This window comes from Alexandromys fortis, unplaced genomic scaffold, assembly GCF_014885135.2.
Source record: "Alexandromys fortis isolate MF-2015 unplaced genomic scaffold, M_Fortis_MF-2015_v1.1 scaffold_58, whole genome shotgun sequence".
NCBI lineage: Eukaryota > Metazoa > Chordata > Mammalia > Rodentia > Cricetidae > Alexandromys > Alexandromys fortis.
Genome location: NW_026067940.1, coordinates 3911708 through 3935228, shown reverse-complemented (window position 1 = coordinate 3935228; position 23521 = coordinate 3911708). Strand labels below are relative to the sequence as shown.

General features: G+C 40.2%; 1 protein-coding gene across 6 annotated transcripts in view; it reads right to left on the bottom strand.

Annotated features, from left to right (window-relative positions):
* Positions 1 to 23521, bottom strand: part of Ppp1r12b (protein phosphatase 1 regulatory subunit 12B) — a 207720-nt gene that overhangs the window by 133460 nt on the left and 50739 nt on the right. For 5 of the 6 annotated variants that reach the window (XM_050147573.1, XM_050147574.1, XM_050147580.1 and 2 more), the window contains exons 3-9: positions 19743 to 19861; positions 16795 to 16954; positions 14788 to 14932; positions 13173 to 13247; positions 10426 to 10505; positions 9456 to 9583; positions 1769 to 1881 (exon numbers count right to left, since the gene is read on the bottom strand). In XM_050147573.1, coding sequence (XP_050003530.1) covers positions 1769 to 1881; positions 9456 to 9583; positions 10426 to 10505; positions 13173 to 13247; positions 14788 to 14932; positions 16795 to 16954; positions 19743 to 19861 — 820 coding nt within the window. Of the gene's footprint in view, positions 1 to 1768; positions 1882 to 9455; positions 9584 to 10425; positions 10506 to 13172; positions 13248 to 14787; positions 14933 to 16794; positions 16955 to 19742; positions 19862 to 23521 lie in introns of those variants that run through there. The other variant, XM_050147576.1, reaches the window with a different exon arrangement.

Here is a 23521-nt window from a genome sequence, read left to right as displayed (position 1 = left end):
GGGAGGCTGGGAGGAGGCGGAAACTTTTTTTTCTTATTCTCAATAAAAAAAAAAGGAAAAAAAAAAAAAAGAAAGTAGAGGTAGGTAGATCGAGGTCTCATTCAGCTACACAGTAAGTCTGAGGCCAGCACGGCCTTTGGTTACATAAGACCTGTCTTAAAGCCTCAGGAAAGGAAAAGAATGATTGCAGCGGGATACAGCTCAAGGGTGCTACATTTGCTTAGCATGTTCAAGACCCTAGGTCTAGCATCAGCACTAAAGACAAACAACAGCACTTTGTGGACAACTTTACACTGTCATTTTATAAAGCAGGGAAGCAGGCCGGAGATATGGGTCAGTGGGAGAGTGTTTGCTTAACATATACAAGCATATACACACAAGGCTCAGTCCCTAGTGCAGAGAAACAAACAAATCAGGGAAACACCACAGGCTAGCATTAGTATATAAACCACATCAGGGTCTTTCGGGTATAACTGGTCCTTCAGATGCCAGGCAACAGTCCCTTTCCTACTGTCTAGAGACCTTTATTAAAAAAAAAATACTTCTTTCTTCCAAAACTAGGCCATCTTTGTTGGTTAGTAGAGTAAAAGTCACTCATATCCATCCACCTCCACTAAGATTTACTCCATCTAAATATAGGCATTTATGAGTGCCTTCATTTTTATACGCCACTGTGACTCTAAAAGGAGTTCTTCCTCCTTTTCCAGTACTACTTTAGCATAGAGGAAGTATGTGTAACTGCATTTCTTAAGTAGGTATTGTTCCTTTATAAAAGATAGGAAGTGCAGTCACACCTAGAAATATTTGAGTATCTGAGGTGCAAGTAAATTACTGTATATTGAGCAAGGATGGCACTCTATGTAAAGTTTGGTTAATCATTCACAATGATGTCTCTAAAGGTAAACAAGGCTTGGCTAGACTTTGTTTCCTTTCCCTTATGGCCAATTAAACCTCTAAGCCAGAGTTTCAGACCAACTGTCTCTCTGCCAGAAGCCTACAGCTTTGGAAAGGCCTACACAGAGTTGTTGCAGGAGTGCTCCTGGAATTTCAACAAGTCCTTCTCCCACCCTTGCCCACCATATAAGGCAACAACCTAACACATGAGACTAAACTTTTCATGACAAGTAGAAAAAGCAATTGCCATCAAAACATTTCTAGATGCTACAGTGCCTTCCCACAAGTCTACTTTTTATACAGTTGTCTTCATTTTTAATATGAAAAAGAAACAGTTAAAACACAGAATCTTTTTGGTCTCAGGATACTTTCATCCTGTTATTGTAACATATTTGTAGCCATATTTATTTGGCATTTGTTTTTCAAAGACTTGGGGGGGCATTGTTATGGACAGGATTTTGTATCCCTCTAAAACTCATACTAAAGCCTTAGACAATACAACTGCATCTGGACGCTGGGCCTCTGAGGAAGTGACAAAGGTAGAATGTGGTCAACAGCACAGGGCTGATTGCCTTCTAGGAGAGAGACAACAGTGCTCTTTCCACATGTTAGGATACAGCAAGAAGGAGGCATCACCCAACCAGAAGACAGCGCTCTTGAGCAATCAGACTGGCTAGCACATTGTTCTGGTGACTCTCCAGCCTCCAGAACTGTAAGAAGCAAAGTTCCATTTTTTTAAGTCACAGTTAAAGTATTTTGGTGTAAGAGCCTAAAAGAGGCAAGAATATACTATTTTGCAAGAATTCATCTTTGAAGCATTTATGTTACTGTAGCAGAGTGAAATATAACCTCACATCAATTCCAAAGTACTCACTCTCCTAGCAGAAGAGGCAGAGAAGGTGTTCTGAGCTGGGGCTGGGGTCTGCTCCATGATACGACTCTTGCTTTCAGAGTTAGAATGGTTGACAGTGGCTTCTGGCTTTTTATCTGTTATTTAAGACAAGAGAAGCAATAAATATAAATATGAAAATCTTATCTTTGTGTGTATAAATCCCTTTCTACAAAGAAAAAAAAATGTTTTGCCAAATCAAAGATTATTAGAACCATGGGATGCCTAAACTCACACTAGGACAAACTTTAGCAACTGTGGGTAGAAGAAAATAAACTCAAGGATATCCTATCTTGGTAGGCTCCAACTTCTGATAAAAAAAAAAGTCTCTACAGTAGAGTGTGTGTATATATATTTATATTTGTATGTAAAATTTATCATTATAAAGAACCTGTCCAGTTCTGTAGGCTAGGAAATGAAAACAGAAAATACATAAGAAAGCCTTTGCTTTCGAGGTAATCACAACAAAAAAGAAATAAGACACATTATAATAAAAACACAGATCTTATGGTTGATTCGGATCAATAGGTACTGTAGATTTTAAAGAAGGGCGGAGCCTCTGAGGAAGGAAATACGTTCCAGAGAAAGTTGAAAGACAGACTGATGGATAGGTGGAAGAGGAACGATGTCTCAGTGAACACAATCACACATCTGTCACAGAACTTTAGTAACTGGACTCACAGGACTAGGAGTGACTGGTCCCAGCAGGGTCATCAATCAGAAAGCCTGTCTGCTATATAGCAATTAATAACTAGCACAGAGCTTGTACCTAATGGTTATAAATGGTATTTATACTCTGAGAACAGATCCAGAGTAAGTTTCATGGGTCCTGTGGTAATTATAAGCTACACCTAATTGTGTGATACTAAGTTACATATTATATTTGAACCTCTACTTTCTAATTAATAAGAGATTTTTTAAAATTATTTATATTTTTATATATGAGTGCTTTGCATGTATACCCGCATGTCAGAGGGGGCATAAGATCCTATTATAGATGGATATGAGTCACCACATACACTGGGAATTGAACTAATGAACTCAGAACCTCTGGAAGAGCAGCCAGTGCTTTCCTTCCTTCCTTCCTTCCTTCCTTCCTTCCTTCCTTCCTTCCTTCCTTCCTTCCTTCCTTCCTTCCTTCCTTCTTTTCTGGGTTTTCCAAGACAGAGTTTCTCTGTATATCAGCCCTGGTTGTCCTGAAACTCACTTTGTAGACCAGGCTGCCCTCGAACTCACAGAGATTCACCTGCCTCTGCCTCCCAAGTGCTGGGATTAAAGGCGTGCGCCACCACTGCCTGGCACAGTCAGTGCTCTTAACCACTGAGTCATCTCTCCAGCCCTTAAACAGAGATTTTAATTTCTGCATTAAAAAAAATTTATTTTTTAAAAACTTTTATATTTAATTTTGTTTTATGTGCATTGGTGTTTTGCCTGTATGTATATCTGTGTGAGAGTAGAACCAGTCTTACAAACAGTTGTGAGCTGCCATGTGGGTGCTGGGAATTGAACCTGGGTCCTATGGAAGGGCAGTTAATGCTCTTAACCACTGAGCTAACTCTCCAGCCCCTAAGAGAATTTTTATAAAGATTAGAATTAGTACTTTTAAACTGCATATCTCATTGACTCATGGCCTCTTTATGTTTCTAATGCTATCACTTCGTAGGTATTATAATGATTAAGACATCTTTAAGTAATAAATATATCTAGACTCCCCAAGAAATCTAGCTTATGAGCCAAACGAAATAGATGCTACAGTACTGGTTGCCAATGCAACATGACTCCCTAAACCTATGGCCTTATGTAGTGCCCTTTTCATACTAACTCTGTGCTTGACCAGTTGCTTGCTATGGCCTCTGAAACATCAGCAACTGAGACACTCAGCCTTGCTCTCTTAATGAATCTCAGAATCCAGCTGCCACAGGAAGAAAGGAAGCAAGCCTGATAGAGAGATCACTTGTCCTAACCATCACAGCCAACTACCAAAAGCATGAGCAATGACATCTAGGACCAGCTATCCTTCCATATGTCTTACTAGTTGATGGTACAAACATAAATAAGCACACCACTACCTTAAGACACAAACAAGCTATCTACCTGCTCCCTTCCCCAATTGCCAAGCCATAGAATAGCATTCACAAAAAGAGCCTTTGTTTTTTTAGCTCCTTCCCTCCCCACCCACACCAAGACAGAGTCTTATGTAACTCAGTATGATGTCAAAGTGGCTGTGTAGCTGAGGGTGACCTTGAGCTTCTGATCCTCCTGCTTTTATCTTCCAATTGCTGAAATTACAGGAGTGTGTGGGAGGTCAGGTTTTATGCAGTGCTGGGGATCTAACCCAGGGCCTTGTACAAGTGAGGCAAGCACTCTACCAACTGAGCCATACGCTAGCTCAAGAGTTACTGTTTTCAGACATTAAGTTTGGAGGTAGTTTATTATGAAGAAATATAGAATTGATATACAAAATTCTTAAGTCAGACAAAAAAGAGAAAATAGAAATTCTAATAAAATGTTTACATTAATTTCAAAATATAACAGATATTTTTAATATATTATCACTGTATAAGACACATGAAAACTACAATTTTTATGAGGTTGCATCTATGGATCTTTAAAAATGGGAGAAATGCACCAAATAGATATTTGTTCACTGTCTGCTCACACGATAAGCACATCTGGAAAGGCCTAGGTAAACCCATTTCCATGTACTCTACCAGCACGTTTAATGAGCGCCCACACACAGAAGATGGAGAAAACACATAAGAATATTCAAATGCACCCAAAGCATATGGGAACAGCAGAGGGGGTGAGAAGAAAACCAGAAGTAGTTCAAATATTAAGTAGCATGAGAAAATTAATACAAAAGAGCTAAAAAACAAACAGCTACTAAAATCAACAGAAGAAAGAAACCCATGTATCTACATGGTCTGGTAGCAGAGGTTTATTTGAGTTGAGCACTGAGATATGAGTTAAATTTCAGTTGGCAAAGGACTACAGAAGTGAGTAGGAGTCTGCCCACACCCGCTACTGGTGACTTCCTACTTGCTGCACCGTCCCTGCATGCTCCCATCACACTACTGCTTGCTTCTCTGCGGCAGAAACACACATGCTGCTTTTCCTCAACCTCTTTGCTTCCTTCACTGATATTACCTTAATTTCTAAACACAGAATGCCCTGAGTTCTTTCTCATACCTCTTGTTTTCTATCATCTGTGGGACCCTCATACTGCCCTACAGGTTTTAAAAATTATTTATTATTGTTTTATATGTGTTTTGGCCTGCATATGTATGTGTACCACATGCCTACTTGGTGTTCGCCGCGGAAGCTGGAGTTACAGACAGCTGTCAGTTGTTGCCATGAGTGCTGGGAACTGAATTTGGATCGTCAGCAAGAGTAGCAAGTATTCTTAATAGCTAAGCCATCTCTCCAGCTCCTCTTTTCTATAGTTTTCCACTTTTACTTCTAATATAGAGAATTTCTACTGTTCCCTCCTAAACTGAGAATTTCTATACCCAGGGAACAGTGCCACTGGCTAGCAATGAAACCTAGTTCATGTAATGCCATATAGTCTCAATATCTCATTCTAAAAATAGAGTGGTAATAACATATGCCCTAAAGTATGGTTGTGGGGATTTAATAAAATTGTTCAAGTGTATTATAAAGTAAAAAGCACTAAAGAGATGTAAAGTTGCATTGTAATCCCAGAATGAGTTATAATCTTTCCTAGTGAATACCAGTGATTGTATTTACCTCTCTCACATGACATGTATTTTATTCATAAAAGTCTTCTACTCTCCTACTAGGTAGAGTCAGCAAAACCACTTAATGAATATGAATGTCTGTTGTGTGCTGAAACCTCAAGTATAATAATAAACTCAGTGTTCCCAGAAAAACTGGTAGATACTACAACTTCAGAAGTAAGTGCACAGTGCTATAGAGACAGAAATGGAGTGAAAAGGCACAGGGTAGGAAGCCACAGGAGCTTATATTAGTTGCTATCTTATAACAAAAGCATCTTAAGGACGGTGGTGTGGCTTATAGTTCTAGGACATATAGTTCATCATGGAAGAAAAGTTAGGCAGGAGTAGTATGGCTGGACACATCATGTCCACAGTCACACAAATGCTTGTACTCAGCTACCCTTCTCCCCCTCTCTCTTTTTTTAATGTAGCCTGGGAACCCAAACTACAGAATAACACCATCCAAACTTATGTTGCATCTTCCTACCTCAATCATAACCTAATCTAGAAAGTCCTTCACAGACATGACCAGAAATTTGTGTCCAAAGTGATTCTAGAACCCATCAAGCTGACAAGACAACTACCACAGGTCTAGGTTCAAGTACTGAAAACTTAGTTCCTAGTTAGTGTCTGTAACGATGACACTAACTATGAGAGGTGACTGGGTCATAAGGGCTCTGACTTAGCTGATGGACTGACAGACTCATAATTAGGTAGCATTCTTAGGAGATGGGAGGAGGGAGGCAGATCACTGGGAGTTGTTGCAGGATATTTTATCACACTGAGAACCCTGAGATTGCACTAATTAAATAAAATAAACCATAGGGTAGAGAGGCACAAGCAGCCAGTGACTGGAAGTAAACAAAGAGTGTGAGGGGAAGTTGAGAGGTTGAAGAGAGGCACAGGAAGTAGAAGGGAGGAGTATCTGGTTGCAGGAGCTTTGTTTTCAGGCAGAGTAGGGGAGGCTTTCTTTCTGAGACATGGCTGAAGAAGAAGGTTGCCCTGCTGCTTTCTCTGCCTCTCTGAGCTAGCAGGTTTATACCCTAGCATCTGGCTCCTGAGTCTTTATTGATAAAACAAAAACACAGAGACTTAGTTAAAAACAATATTTGTTTCCCTATGGGAGTTGGTGGGAGGAGCCGGCTGAAGCAGCGGCAGGATGCAACAGTGGGATGTGAAGGCTCCCCAGCACATGGCCTCAGTAGCTAGGTGGCTGTGGAAATGCCGTCAGGAGCTGAGGCAGTGGTAGGATCAGCTGTAGCCATTGAGCAGCAGATAAAAAAACAAACAGGGAGTATCTTGATTCTGACCCTTCTCTACTTCCTGGCTGTTAAAACTTGAGCATCTCTGTCTACCACACCTATCAGACACCATGATATTCTCTCTGTTTAACTACAGGCCCTGAAACATGGAGCCAATTGACCATGGACTGCAATCTATGAGACCATGAGTCAAGATAAATCTTCCCCACCCCTTACACAGTTCCTCTCAGGTACTCATCACTACAATATAAAAGATACTGATACAGACTCCAACTCTTCTAACTTCCTGTATCAGAAAAACACCTCACTCTTCTGAACCCCACACTTCCTAAAATAACCTACCCAATGAGTATTTATGATAGTTTGAAATGAATTCAAAGACACAGATGAACATTCAAGACCAGGAATGCTGAGGTCATATTTGAGGAAATCAAGCAATCCAATTTAGCTACAATATGTTCTTGCCTATGTAGAGTACTGGGAATGTCTGTTGGAGCTAGACAATCTGAGGCTTTGAAGGCTAGGCTACAGGGTTTGGGACTTACTCTGCAAACAAAGATGGGATGAGGGTGCTGGCACAGAAGATGTCTAAACAGAAGTATACGTTGATCATAAGGGTGTTGCCAGTATTTTATCCCAAAGCAGTATGGACATGGTCTGTGTGCTAGACAGTTTTATGTAAAATTGACACAAACTAAAGTCATTTGAGAAGGAACCTCAATTAAGAAAATGCCTCCAGCTGGGCGGTGGTGACACATGCCTTCAATTGCAGCACTCTGGAGGCAGAGGCACGAAGATCTCTGTGAGTTCGAAGCCAGTCTGGTTTCAGCCAAGGTTACACAGAGTTCCTAATCAAAAATTAGAAAGAAAAAAGCCTCCACAAGATCAAGCTATAGGTAAGCTTACTGTACTATTCCTATTGTAGCCTATTGTAGGTGTGCCATCCCAGGGCTGGTGCTCCTGGATTCTATAAGGAAAAAGGCTGCACCTTCTATGTAAGCAGCATCCCGCTATGGCCTCTGTATCAGCTCCTGACTCCAGGTTCTGACCCGGTTTGAATTCCTGTCCTGACTTCCTTCAGTGATGGACTATTAGTATGGAAACGTAAGACAAATCCTTTCCTCCCCAACCTGCTTTTGGTCACAGTGTTTCATCATAGCAATAGTAACCCAAACCAAGACAGACTATAAATAGTAAGACCTGACGCAGGAGTATAAATTATGAAGCAATAGCAACAGTTTTGGTAGCTCCCTCCCATTTTCCTAATGCCATAGTAACAAGCAACAACAAGAGAAAAATGTAGCATAGAGCAAAACCAAATATAAATTCCAGATACTGTGTGAAGATTAGACTATGGGGATACTCAGTAAATTACACAAAGAACAAGTAAATTACACAAATACACATTTGTAACTTTTGGTGGGTGTAATACAAGCATTTTCAGAGTAAGCTACAAATAATAATAGATAAAAATTTAAATTTTTAAGTGGCTGCAGAGATGGATAAACAGTCAAGAGCATTGGTTTCTCTTCAAGAGAACCTTGGTTCCATTTCCAGCTCCCACATGGCAGCTCACAATCATCTGTAACTCCAGTTCCAGGATCTGATGCTGTTTTCTGGCTTCTACACGGACTGCGTGCATGTGGTGCACAGACAAGCAGGCAAAACACCCATACACACGAAAACAATGAAATAAATAATCTAAAGGAAATCCAAGGTTCCGTGACTATAAAGTTCTTTTTCCTTTGCTAAAAACTTACTGGATGCCGCCTTCTCTACAGAACCTCGGCATCTAACTTCCTCTGGTGACAGTCAATGAACCTCAAATTAAGACATGGATTAAGAGCAGTATTCTCCCATGACTGAGAGAAACCAGCAAAGTCAAACACTAATATACAGCCTCAGTTCTTCAACTTATAACAAACAAAAATAATCTGGAAACAAAAACTATGATCTTGAATTTGTGCTAAATATATACAGTTTTTGTTTATGTTTTTTTTACAGGTATGTCCCCTTACATTTTCATCATTCCCAAAGCAATATAGTATAGTAGTTATTTACACTGTACCAGGTAATATAAGCATCTGAGAGATGGTTTGAAGTACACCAGCAGGTGTATACAAGTTCTATGCAAATACTATACCAATATATATGACACTTGTATATCTAAAGCTTTTGATTATCCCCTGGGTCAGTCTCCCATGACACTGAAGGATAAATGCATATATTACTAATAAGAGTGATAAAAGTAAGTCTGATTTCTTCTTTCACAAATTTCTTCACTAGGAAACTAAAGAAGTTTACAAAATAAGAAAATAAATTAGGATTCAGTTTTGAGAATCAGAGTAACATAATAATTAAATGCAAAATTTTACCAATGTGTTAAAAACATTTGCCCCATGCATCTCAGTATACTAGCTTCGTGGACTCTATAGTTGACATATCAATCTAAGGACAGGACACCAGCCTCCCTCATGCAAGATTTCTCTATGTACCTCACTATATGGCTGCATTAGAACTGGCAGGTATATTTTAACTGAGCTCAAGGCTTTTATACACATATTGTCATTAGCAATTCAATCTCTTGGAAACTGTACTTCAAGCTCTTTCTGGAAGCCTGTGAGGCCTGACCAACCCTGGACGGGCAGCAGACATGAAGGGCCTTTGCATTACCTGCCTCCTTCTCAGTTTCCGATTCTTCTTCTTCCTCTTCCTCTGAGCTGGAGCTGCTGGAGTCTTTGTTTTCTTCCTCTGTTTCTTGGGACTTGGGGCTTTCTTCTTCATAAAGCATCTTCTCCTTGCTAATAATTTGGAAGCAATTCAGGTATGATGAGTCATTTAAGAGCACTGACAATCAGGTATATCAAAGGGAACAAATCTACAAATCTGTTTGTAGAAGCAACAGTAAAAACATGGACATCCTTATACCTGTGTGTTTTCTTGGACCCTTGGCTTTCAAGGTTTATTATTGATTTTAGGGTATGAGTCAAGGAGAGTTTGTCTATTCAACATACAGTTAAAGAGAACCACGAAGAGCAAGGATATGATGGTAACGGGGCAGATAAACATTTTTTAAAGTCAACAAACAAATCTTTACTGAGTTTTATTACATACCACAAATCTTGCTAGATACTGAAACAATGGTAAAAAATAAACACATTCTTGAGCGGAGGAAACACCCAGTGTAAGAAGGGGAGAGGGCAGAACTAGGAACCTCTAGGCTAAACTAAAAGAGATGCTGCCAATACAGTTTCTCAGCGTGAAGCATATTCATTTATTCTCAGAGCCCCCCATATCAGTGCCATCTTCCCAAAACATTTCTACACTGGAAGATCATTTGACCTAAATCAAACACAGGTTCATTTTAATATAAAAATCCTTAAGCATTGCCGGGCAGTGGTGGCACATGTCTTTAATCCCAGCACACTTGGGAGGCAGAGGCAGGCAGATCTCTGTGAGTTCAAGGCTGGCCTGGTCTATAGAGTGATTTCCAGGACAAGCTCCAAAGCTACAGAGAAATGCTGTCTCAAACAAACAAACAAACAAAACCAACAATAAAAACTCCACAAAAATCCTCAAGCATCACACACAGAGAACACCAAGCGCATCTTATTCCTTACATACAAGTAAGCTTGTATCTTACTTCTTGAAGAGTCCACTCTGAAACTTTCTATTCAGGTCTGACTCAATGAGCTTATTCCGCGTCTCCTTTTCACTTCGAAGCTGGAAATTGAAAAAAATAGAAAAAAAAAAGGAAAGAAGTTGACTATTTGTGAAAAATCAATAGTATTGAGAAGCACCAAAATTAACCATCATTCTGAAAAATAAAAATAAAAACAGGACAAAATCAAAGACAGAGAAGAGAATCCAAGAAAACGACAAGCACGCTGAGTGGTAGTAGCGCACGCCTATAATCCCAGCACTCGGGAGGCAGAGAGAGCAGGTCTCTGAGTTCGAGGCCAGCCTGGTCTGGTTGCTCTACACATTCCAGGACAGTCAAGGATACACAAAGAAGCTCTGTCTCATAAAAAGAAACAAAGAAAAACGACAAACACATCATCACCGTGCACCACTCCTCCTTGGAAGAAAGGAATAGATGAAAATCTTTATCCAAAGTACAAGTGAGAACCATGGCCTTGGAGATTCAAGAAAACTGTCCCTTCAAAATCACAAATAAAACCTTAACAGGAAAAAAATTAATAAAAAGCCTGGCTTCTGAAGGATAAGGAAACAAAAGGAACCTGGAAATATTTTTTTTTAATTCACATACCAACATAAGTTGTCAATAATTCTAACAAAATCACGGGCAGATACTATATGGGAAGCAAATTATTATTTCTTCTATTAGATATATGCTATGAGAATTGGTTTGCCATTTGGATGTATATTCTAGACCAGTAGTTCTCAACCTGTCATGACTCCCTAAAGCCACATTTACATTATGATTCATAGCAGTACCAAAATTGCAGTTATAAAGTAGCAATGGAATAACTTTATGGTTGGGGGTCACCACAACATGAGAACTGTATTAAAGGATCACAGCATTAGGAAGGCTGAGAACCAGTGCTCTAGACAAAATATACTTATGTCCTTGGAGCCTAAAGTTATGCAGAGGGCAAAGAGAAATGCCATTCCCTTTAGTATAGTAAGGTTATGTCTGGTGAAGCTGGGCTTGAGCGTACAAGTCTATCATACCAGTTACTAGGGAGCCTGGGCTAAGGAGTGAATTCAAATGGTTGGAGGGAGATACCATTTATGCCCAAAGCCAATTATGTTAGTAAAAGGGTATGGACTGTGAACTGAAATTTCTGAGACCATGAGTCAAGATAAATCTTCCCCACCCCTTACACAGTTCCTCTCAGGTATTCATCACTACAATATAAAAGATATACAGGCTCCCACTCTTGTAACTTCCTGTATCAGAAAAACACCTCATTCTTCTAGACCCCACACTTCCTAAAAGAACCCACCCAATGAGTATTTATGATGGTTTGAAATGAATCCAAAGGCACAGATGAACATTCAAGACCAGGAATGCTGAGGTCATAGTTGAGGAAATCAAGCAATCCAATTTAACAACTTAGGCAATTTTTATGTGCATCTAAATTAGTTTAGAGGACAAGATTTTACAAAAACACAAAAACTTAACTATGCAAAACAGAAAAAGAAAACACATGAACTATATGTTGTTTGTCTGAACTTCATGTATGTGGCTTTCTAAATGAGTCTTAAAGTAACAAGAATTCTGCTTCAGAGGCTAGAAAGATGGTTCAGTGTTGGGAGCTGTGAACCCCCAGATCCTGAATTTCTTGTAAACAAGGTGTTATGCTTGCAGCTGCTCTGAGCACAAGACCCTCAGGAGTTCCTGATGGCAAGGGAGTGGTTTCTTGTGGGTTTGGCTGGGGCATGGCTATTAGTTAAAGATTCCTATATAAGCAGCTTTGGTACACAATAAAGGGGGCATTATTGGGGCATTCTTGTTTCAAGGATGACCCGTGTCTCTGTCTCTTTGTGTGTTTAAATCTCCAGGCCCTTGCCTGGCTTGCGAGTGGTCCTGTAGTACAGGTGCTGCAATACAGGAGTAGTGCTGTACTGTCACGAAGTACAGGTGGGCAGTAAAGAACACTCAATTGACTGCTCTTCCAGAAGACCTGAGTTCAATTCCCAGCACCCACAACTATCTGTAATCCCAGTTCCAGGAGATCTGACAACCTAACACCAATGTACATAAAATAAATTTAAATAAAAATATTTTTTAATAAGAGGTCTGCTTCAGTAATCTAGACATGATGCCAAATGATCCTCACATTAGATTCTCTGATCTGCTACATCTCTGAGCTACATTTCTGTCCAATACTAATTTTATTCCCCTGTCCAAATTACTCATTGTCAGAAAATGTCAGCTGGTCACTCTTTACCTGTGTACCAGAGGGTGGGGGGTTCCATTCATGAGTAGCATATATATGTAGCTCTTCTGCAGAGCACCAAGCAGAAAGGTAGATTAAATCAATGAAGGTTTTAAAGAAAGGAGGAAAGATAAGAGGACCGAATTCCAGATGTTTTATCGATCTGAAATAAGTATGAATCATTACTAATCAAATGCTGTCCAACACCACGTGACAGCTGCAATATGACTTCATTAAGTGAGAAACACATTCCTCTCTGCAATCGACTTTTAGCTGTCTGTAGGCTATTCCATGGTAAGTAGCTCTTTACAGCATAGTTTCTTCAAACAGACTACTGATAATTTCTGAAGGGAACAAATAACATCTGTGAAATGCAGATACATCCAGTTCAACTCTGAAGCAAGGACACTGCAGCAAGAGACCGGGACACCCAGAGTAAACCGTGAACTGCTAGGAAAGCTCTGAAAGCATCAACCAGACTTACCACATTCTGCTTCTTCTGAAGCATCTCCAAGTGCTCCACCAGACCTTCATCAGCCACATCAAATGGTGTCTGTCCCTAGCAGGACAAAGGGGCACCATGACAGATAGAAAACAGAAGCAGCAATCCTGTGACTTCATCAGGGACTATTCACTATTTACTTACTTAATTTTATTCTGTGATACAAACTGAATCTCCTTTATCCAACATGCTTAGGAGCAGAGTGCTTTGGATTTTAGAATGTGAGTGTGTGTGTGTGTGTGTGTGTGTGTTAGGACCCAAGTATAAACACAAAATTAGTTTATATTTTACATATAGCCTAAAATGGTTTTATATATTTTAAATAATTCTGTGCTTTCATGGTATGGAATTTACCACTTGGGGTATCATATCAGTGCTCACAAAGTCTTAGATTACAAGCATTTCAGATTTCAGACTTGGGTTGGAGATGCCCAGCCTATAGATGACTCCCCAATCTGCCTACTCTACATTGAGATGCCTTCACACGTCATAAAAGAGACAATTTAAGAAACGGCAAATCCTTTAACCACAGAGTTTGTTGTGTCCAACAGTAATGAGGAAATGGTGCAGTGTCACCATTTATAATGCTTATGGCCTCTTGACAAATAATCAAGGGGAATCCCTATTTAGACCCATTCTAAAGTGTTTTTCCTTTCCTTTCCTTTCCTTTCCTTTCCTTTCCTTTCCTTTCCTTTCCTTTCCTTTCCTTTCCTTTCCTTTCCTTTCCTTTCCTTTCCTTTCCTTTCCTTTCCTTTCCTTTCCTTTCCTTTCCTTTCCTTTCCTTTCCTTTCCTTTCCTTTCCTTGCCTTGCCTTGCCTTTCCTTTCCTTTCCTTCCTTCCTTCCGACAAGGTTTCTCTGTGTAGCCTTGGCTGTCCTGGAACTAACTCTGTAGACCAGGGTGGCTTCAAACTCACAGAGATCTGCCTACCTCTGCCTCCCAAGGGCTGGGATTAAAGGTGCATGCCACCACTGCCGGGCCAGGTTATTTCTTTTAGGAAACACCAGTACAATCACATGCTCTGACCTAAAGTCTGAGAGTGAGACCTGGACTTAGGAGTTATGTGAGACAGACAAAACCATGGGTCTTGATTCTAGGAAATCAAGTGATTTGGGACAAGAGTCCCAGGGTTTCTAAGTTGTTTGATATGAGACTGGGAAGACTACTTCAGTCAAAACTGAACAATCTTTGCCATTACAGGTGTTCTTGAATGACTCCATGTGCAGAGAGCTCAGCTGTTAAAAGACTGAGTTGAAAAAATTAGTAAAATATTTCATATCTCACCACAGACAGGACATTAGGTTTCTCAAAGTTCATTTGTTGTCAAGAGCAGATATCTTTTTCATTTCCTTTTGTCTTAGGGGCTTCAACACAAGTAGAACCAGATGACGTGGTTGGTGGACTTTTATTTTACCGAGCAAATGTACTTCTTATTATATTGATAACAAGCAGCGAGGCAAGGAGGAAGAGGACAACACAGCTACAGTGGTGCACATCCCCCAGAACAGCCAACTGGATATTGAACAGAGACTTTAAGCCTACGCCAGGCACCCAGCCACCTGATCTCATTGCCCTTTTAGAGGTTCAGACTCACTAACCAGTTTGTTCCGGATATCCATGTCACAGAGTGCTTCTGCCAAGATGGAACAAGCCTCTTTCACTCCCCAGTGTGCAGCAGCATGAAGAGGAGTCCAGCCATCATGATCCTGAACATTGAGTTCATAGCCAGCCTGAATTAAAAGTCTAGAAGGAAACCCAAAAGGTACATTTACACCCTTGATTTTATAGTTTTCTACTAAATAAGCTACCACTCCACTAATGCTTCAGTTGCAGGATGACTTCCAGGCATCTTGTGATCCCTTCGTTCCTCTAAGGAACAGCCTGCAATTCCTATTGCTACTTCACACCAATTACAACCTTCACTGCACCTCTCCGTAAGATCATCCCTATGGCATTCCTTACACATGGCCACGTCATACTATTCATGTTACTTAGTTTTTATCAACCTGACATAAACATGGATTATCTAGACAGAAAGAACCTCAACTAAAGACTTGCCTCTACCAGACTGGCCTATGAACGTCTATGGGGCATTTTCTTAATTGCTAACGATGGGGAGGGCCAACTCACTGTGGGCAGTGCACCTCTAGGCAGGTGGGCCTGAACTATATGAGCCAAGTAGCTGAGTAAGCTACAGGAAGCAGATCAGTAAGAGCCTTCTCTCCTGCCTCTGGTCTTGTTTGAATTGTTGCCCTGACTTCCTTCCCTTAGTGATGGACTGCTCTCAGAACATATAAGCCAATAAGCTTTTTCCTCCCTAATATTGCTTTATTCATGATGTTTGTTACAGCAACAGAAAGCAACTGGGACATATGCCATGCATGAGGAATACATAGAATAATCTGCACCCAAGATTAACTAAAACCTAATCAATTAGCCAACTTACACAACTTTATTACAGGGTATACTCTGCATTTTCCAGTTCAGAAAAGAATTCACATATAAAATGAGAACTCAAACATCTCTAGGATCTTTTACCAATGAGTTTTGTAGATGACCTTTATAGGACTGACTGTTTTCTGTAAAATCCCATACCTCCAATTCTTAAAATACCCACAGAGAATTCTAGCTAAGCTAGCTATACAACTAAAGACTAACTTGCATCCATGTTATATGTAAGAGGAAAAATATGATTCCTAAAGCCCAAATTGTACTGTGCTATCCTTTCAAGAACTGAGCAGCACATGACTACCATGTTCAGGCAGAAGGAGAAAAAGTACCAACACACTACCATACCTACTAGGAAGGCCGTACTAGGTAGCATGTGAACATTGGAAGAGTCTAGCAACAATTGGGAGAGTCTAGCTCCCCTGCATGCTGGAACTCTTATCAACACTAATCACCAGGAGTCACAAAAAGCATGACTATAAGAAAAGTGAAACAAGCAAAATAGTAGAGTCTAGCTCTCTTTCACTGCTTTTTTAAATTACATTTAAATTGGTTCATGTGATGTGCTGTGCAAGTATATTTGTATGTGAGGGTACATACATGCCACTATGCACAAGTTGAGGTCAGAGGACAACTTGGAGGAATCAGTTCTCTCTTTCTAGCACACAGGGGACTGAACTTAAGTCATCATTTGGCAGCAGATGTTCTTACCCATGGAGTCAAGTGTATGTGCACATGCGCACGTGTACACACACACACACACACACACATACATACACATCTGTCTAATTCTCATATGAAAACTGAATACTGCACACTCAAGATCTATAATTGATCTAATGAGCCCAGAAACTGTCTAATTCAGAACCACAAGGGTCACACATCTGTACAGTCAAAGAAAGGAGGTTTCTGGATAACATCACAGATCTGAGAGAGGTCTTCCCATGCCATGGTGCCTAAAGTCTGCATGTACCTGAGGAAGAGGGGCTGACTGTAAGAGGAAGGGAGACTACCCATTAAGGAACACCAGCAAAGTATGAGGCAAATTTGCAAGGCAAGAGAAAATCAACAACAAGAAAATACACCACAGTTAAAAAGATAAGAGCTTTTGCTTCTAAAATTCATCTCTTTTTCTCCCAGTATGCCCAGCTCCACACCTGAGAACTTCAGAGTAACCCTTGGCAGCAGCTACATGCAGGGCTGTGGCCCCTGAGCGAGCCTGCCTCACATCTTCTATTTTCCCGCTGTTGAGCCACTGGCGGGCGTCTTGCAGCATCTGTTGTTCTTCTTCCTTTCTTGACTGCTCTAGGTCAACGCCTGAAGAAGCCAGACACCAGACAGCAGTGTTACTAAAGCCCCTCTGTGTCTGACAGGGTATTTCCTTTAGATTCAAAACATACAGATATTACCACAGATAACACTTTTCTCATTAAGCTGGTAACTGATTCAATTGAAAGCAATGGCATTTGTATTACAAAATTAGCAATGCTAAATAGCCAGGCTAACCACTATGTGGTACATACACATTCATGAAGGGAACATACCTAACACTGTTTTCAAGAGAACATAAAATCAGATAGATATTATTTTTACTTACAATATTTGTATGAAACTATAAATGCCAAATTCTTTAACGTGTTATATGACCTTTGTTTCCCAACAATCCTGTGGGGTAACTATAATAGCTATTACTAGCCTCACTTGCCTTATGAGGAAACAAACACAGAAAGGTTGGGTGCTTTGTGTATGGTCACAAACACATCAGTGGCAGAGCTGCCAGTAGAACTCCTTGATGCTCTTGTCTCTTGTCCACTCACTACACCGCAAGATTACCATTTCATTTCATTTCAGGTAGGCTATACTGTGGGAAAGGGCACTCCTCCTAAAGCTCACTTCCACGTGCACTTGTACATACTTATCTGAAGCTACATAGAGCAACCCAGTGATTACCAAGTTATTTAAAGTCAACTAGAGTATGTTTTTAAGGCAATGTAGATTTTGTTTCCCTTGCAATCATCTGGAGGTACTCTAAGAGTTCTTCCTTTTATCCATCAACTTTCCGATATCTAGGCTAGTAAAGAAGGGCCTTAAGAAAGGACATTCTTCATTATACAAAACAATGAAGCCAGGCGGTGGTGGTGCACGCCTTTAATCCCAGCACTCGGGAGGCAGAGGCAGGCGGATCTCTGTGAGTTCGAGACCAGCCTGGTCTACAGAGCTAGTTCCAGGACAGGAACCAAAAGCTGCAGAGAAACCCTGTCTCGAAAATCCAAAAAAAAAAAAAAAAAAAAAAAAAATGAAATGTTCAGAATACAAACACACCCGTTCAAAAGGCTCCATACTCATAAGCATACTTTATCTGTGCTTTCAGTCTCCTTTTCGGCTCCTAAATAAGAAGCCATGAACTGCTGAAGACCTGTCTGTCTGGGGAGATGCACGGGGTGAAGAGGAAGCTATTTAGACCCAGTAAGAGCTATCAGTGCTGCCAAGCGAAGCAGACATACACATGCTTGGTTCAACAAAGCATTAAAAGGAGTCAGCAATCAAAATAAAAAGAGTAGATTCTTAAACTAAAACTTACTTATAAATTTGTAAACTGTAAAACATTTTAGGAGACTGAATGGGGGTTGAAAAGATGGCTCGTTGGTTAAGAGCACTGGCTGTTCTTCCAGAGTCCTGAGTTCAATTCTCAGCACCCACATGGTGGCTCACAACCATCTATAACTGTAGCCCTATGGGCTCTAATGCCCTCTTCTGGTGTGCAGAGGAACATGCAGACAAAACATTCATACACATAAAATAAATAAATCTTTTTGAAAAATGTATTTTAGGAGGTGAAATAAATAGGATGAGAGGATAAACTTAGTATAAAAATTTTAATTCAGTAGGCACAGAACCACATATGAACTTTAGTAATAGCATGACCTGGAATAACCATCACTTAAGGCAGGCTTAACATGCTTTCTATAAAAAGTGAGACACTTAATGTTTCCTTTAAGATTTGACAGCCCTCCAGTCTACCATTACTACTCAGCTCTGCTGATACAGCATAGGCAGCTTTGGAGAATAAACAAGCAAGTGTGGCCAGTTCTTGGCCCTAACTGTTCTAAAGGACATTAAGGCTTTGAAAATAACTTCTGGTCATTTAGAAGAGCCTCCTCCATCTCTGATCACGACAGGTCCCATCCAGAGTTTCATGACAGTTTCAACAGAATCTGAAGACTTGCTGTCCATAGTTAGCCAATAACTTTAAATGAAAAAGTTTCTAAAGCTAGGGGTGGTGCTGGCCTGTAATACTGGTAGGGAGAAAAGAGATTTGAGGCGTCTGTCCACCGACAGCCTGGGCAATACTGTGTATAAAAACGAAACAAAATGGCTTCAAGGTGTCTAATAGGAGAACCCTACTTTATGCCCTGAAATGAGTTTCTTCTAAAACTATAAAACAGGAACATATTTTCAGAATATATTCTTCTAACATAGGGGTTCCTTATCTCAGGAAACAACTAGAACCAGGTATGGTAGCTCACACCCGAAATCTAAACTCAGGGAGGCAGAGGCAAGAGGACAGCTGAAAGTCCAAGGACAGTCCAGGCCACAGAGTGAGCTCGGGGCATGTGGGGCTATGAAGTAAGACCCTGTCTCTCAAAACTGCAAACAAAAGAAACTATCAGAACAGTTTCCATGGTTACTGTGGCTAAAGATCCTTTCAGCAGTTTTAATAAAGAGCTTTCAGTACCACTGTGTAGCTCTCAAAGGGAAAGGACACAAAGTCACAAAATGGATTCGACCACACTGGATTCCAGCCTTTCTTCAGACTATCCGGTGAGAATACAATGTACACGCACAAAAAGAACAGTCCACAATCCTCCTCAGGTCACTCCTAACTCCAAGATCAGTCAGTACACAACCTTAGAATAGCAAAGACAAGGAAAGCCTGGTCAGCCTTTGGGCATGTGGCCTATGCTTGTATGAGTTATTAAGAGGATTGATGACGAATGCGGCACAGACAGACTTAATCCTGCCCTGTCACATGATAAGGAAGAAGGATTATGTTCCCTAAGGGGCAGTGTGAGAGCCTCTCTAACCACCCAGTCTCCTAGGTTACCTTGCTTCTTTACTTGTTCCAGAAGAAGGTCTTTCATGGCTGGCTCTTCTGCAAGATCAGAAGGAACTTCACCCTCGCTGTTCACAATTCCCACACTGGCTCCATGGCTAATAAAATACCTGTGTGACAAAATCAAAATTATCTCTGTCAATCTGATATCAGTTTGTACTGTGTCTTGAGTTCAATGTACAGCAAGGCATATTTGGGGGTTTTAAACATGATAAAGATGAGGTGTTTTGTTACTAATTTATTAATTTCATACCCTAATAGCCTTCAATAATTAGGACTATAGGTTTCACCATTTCCCAACAAGACTAATGTTTTCTTACATATCCATATTTACTTACCCATTTTTTTGATATAACCAAATCAAAAAGATTTTGTACATATGCATACGCCTAATAATTGGCATATACATATGCCAATTCTTTCACTTCTAAAAATACTAAGTCTTTCTAAATACTATAAGGAGCAGGGTAGGGTGGGGTATTTGGCCAAGCCTGTAATATAGTATTCAGGATGTTGAGGCAGGAGCCTGGGCTACACGCTGAGTTCAAGACTAATCAAGACTATAAAGTGAAACCTTGCTTTAGTAAAGTAAAAGAGGGTAGGCATTCAGCCTTTACTCATACAGCCTAGGATCCAAATAAATTTTCAAAAAGACTTACTATACTTCCGGTATTAAAAGTAAGAAAATTAAAAAGCTATGTAAATAAGGAGTTCTCATGAAAATTTGTTTGCAGTGCCAAAGTGAAATTTGCTTAGTAATGTAGGTGTGAAAATAAAATATATTTAGAATTTGCATGAATTTAACTTCCATAAGTCATCTTTATGAATCTACATTCATAAAGGAAATTAAATTACTGATGAAACATTTAAAATGCAAAGCAGATTCTGAATCTACACAGAATATGTATCTTGAAGGAAAAGGGGCTGATAATTTCAATACATTATCTGTATCTTTTTCATTTTCAAAGTGCTTTGTCTCTAACTGTCTCTCTCTCACACACATGCATATGCACACAAACACATAACAAACACATGTACGCACACAAATCAATCTTAAATAAAACTATGATAAAGGCTTACTCCTTAAGAAACTGAGGTTCCTAACACCAATTGTGGGGGAGAGGGCACTTGCTGACAAATCCAATCACTTGAGTTCAATCCCTAATGTGGAGGCTGGAGAGATGGCACATTAAGAACACTGACTGCTCTGCCAGAAGACCCAGGTTCAGTTCCCAGCACCTACATGGCAGCTCACAACTGTCTGTAACTCTAGTTCTAGGATATCCAATGCTCTCATACACACAGGCAAAACACCAATGCAAATAAAATAAAACATATTTTTAAAAAAATCAATATATGTATGGCCCATGTACTTCAGAGTTGGCAAAGAAGAAAAAAATCAATAAAAATTAAATTAAAAGCATAACATTGCTTTCTCGGTGCCTAGTATCCTGGCATAATAAGGCCTCAATAAAAGTTGATAAATCACCTCCACATATACACAGCTTGTGGTGAACTGAATAAGAATGACCCCTGTAGGCTCATAGATGGACTACTTGGTCACCAGGGAGTGGCACATTGAAAGGATTCGGAGGTGTGCCCTTGTTGGAAGAAATGTGTCACTGGGAATGGGCTTTGAGGTTTCAGATGCTCAAGCCAAGCCTCAAGTCTCTCCCTCTTCCTGCTGCCTGCAGATCCAGATGTAGAACTCTCAGCTACTCCTCCATATCTGCCTGCATGCTGCCACACTTCCTGCCATGATGTATCCAATTATTCCTTCATTACTCCATAGTTGATAGTTTTTCTTTTCTGGTTTCTTCCTCTCAAGCCAAATAAGCGTTCAACCATATGTCCTGTATCATGCAAAAAATCAATATACAAATAGCATACATAATAAACACACAATAAATATTGGTTGAACTGAAATATATATTCTAATCAAACCCAACCGGTATTAGTTCCTGCAACCCCCAACCCCTTCACACTCAGCTCTGCTCCTTAGGGAGAGATATTTCCTCCAAGTAAATAGATCAAACTCCCTTCTCTTTTCTCTTGTAAATACCTTTCACATCTTTCAAGGTCCATTTCAAACTCTTTTGCTTCAAGAATCTTGCCTGGCCAGGCGGTGGTGGTGCACACCTTTAATCCCAGTACTTGGGGGCAAAGGCAGGCAGAATTCGAGGACAGCTTGATCTACAATTGCACCTCTTCCATAGCAGACACTATCTTGATGCTTTTGCTCTTCCCTTGGCATTCTATTAACATTGCTTAAACTAAATATCTTGGTCTCCATTCTAACATCTCTTCCTGGGTCAGGTTACATGGGCTGCCACTTTTCCCTTTTCTGATCTGTTCAAAGTCTAATAATCAAGAAAAATGGCTTCTACCAAGCAACACCGCTTTCCATTTTTCCACATTTCCTCAGTTCACAGGAGAAACATAAAGAGCTTTAGCACTGCACGTGTACTGGATGAGCGTAAACATCAGCATATGAACTAGAAAGCAGCAGGACAAAGGAGGAGCCTGCTGTCTAGATGCTTAGAATTGCTGTTAGTTCCACATATGTCCCTTGAAAGCCTAGCTGAGCACTGATAAAAGGTATTTTGCTATTATTTCCTAACACTTATTTATTAATGCATTTATCCATGTGCACATGAGCATGCTGTGAAACATACAAGAAGGTCAAATGACAACTTGCAGGAATCAGTTTTTTCATTCCGCCATGTGAGTTCCAAGGATCAAACCCCCTGCTCAGATTTGATGGCAACTGCCTTTACCTGTTGAGCTATTTCACTGGGTCCCTTTGCTAATCTTTAACGGAAAAAAAAAAGTACAGAAAAAATGTGTTTTTAAAAGATCTCGAAATAAGTTAGCATTGCAATAAAGTCTCAGTCATGCTAAATGTTTGGGTCAATCTGCTGCTTCTTAATTAAATATCATTAGAAATAATCTAGCAAACTAGTACTCTATTTAAACTCAAAATTAGAAAAAAATAAACTAAACACACACACACAACGGAGAGAGAGAGAGAGAGGGAGAGGGAGAGGGAGAGGGAGAGGGAGAGGGAGAGAGAGAGAGAGAGAGAGAGAGAGAGAGAGAGAGATATGCAAGGCAGAAAGGATCACCAAGGAAGATGAAATAAAATGGCTATGGGTTTCTCCTGGAAAAAAAGCCAGTTTCTCTGTCCTTCACCAATTATGCTAGAAATAAGTTTAAGGTGTAAGTTCTTCAAGACACAAACATGCCAGTGTGGAGTTGGCACACATGTGTGTCCCCAGGACTTGGGTTACTGAGGCAGAAAGATTGAAGTTCATGGGTTGCCTGGGCTCCATTAAGCCCACAGTCAGCCAGAGCTACACAGTGATATCCTGTCTCTAATTAATTTTTTAAATACTTTTATTATTTTGTGTGTATGGGCGTTTTGTCCCAACGATTGTCTGTGCACTACATGTGTGCACAGTCCTTGGAGACCAGAAGAGGATGCCAGGTCCCCTGGGACTGTAGTTAAGGAAGGGTAGTAGGTGGCTATGTGAATGCTGCAGATCCAACCCAGGTCCTACAGAAGCGCAGCCAGGACTCTTAATGTTGAGCCATTAAATAATCATGTTATTTCCCTGATCGGTTGTATAAAATATTAAAAATAAGGAGAGTAAAATAAAAACTTATCTGGCGGCAGATGGCTCAGGGGTTAAGAGCACTGACTGCTCTTCCAAAGGACCCAGGTTCAATTACCAGCACCCATATGGAAGGTCACACCTGTCTGTAACTCC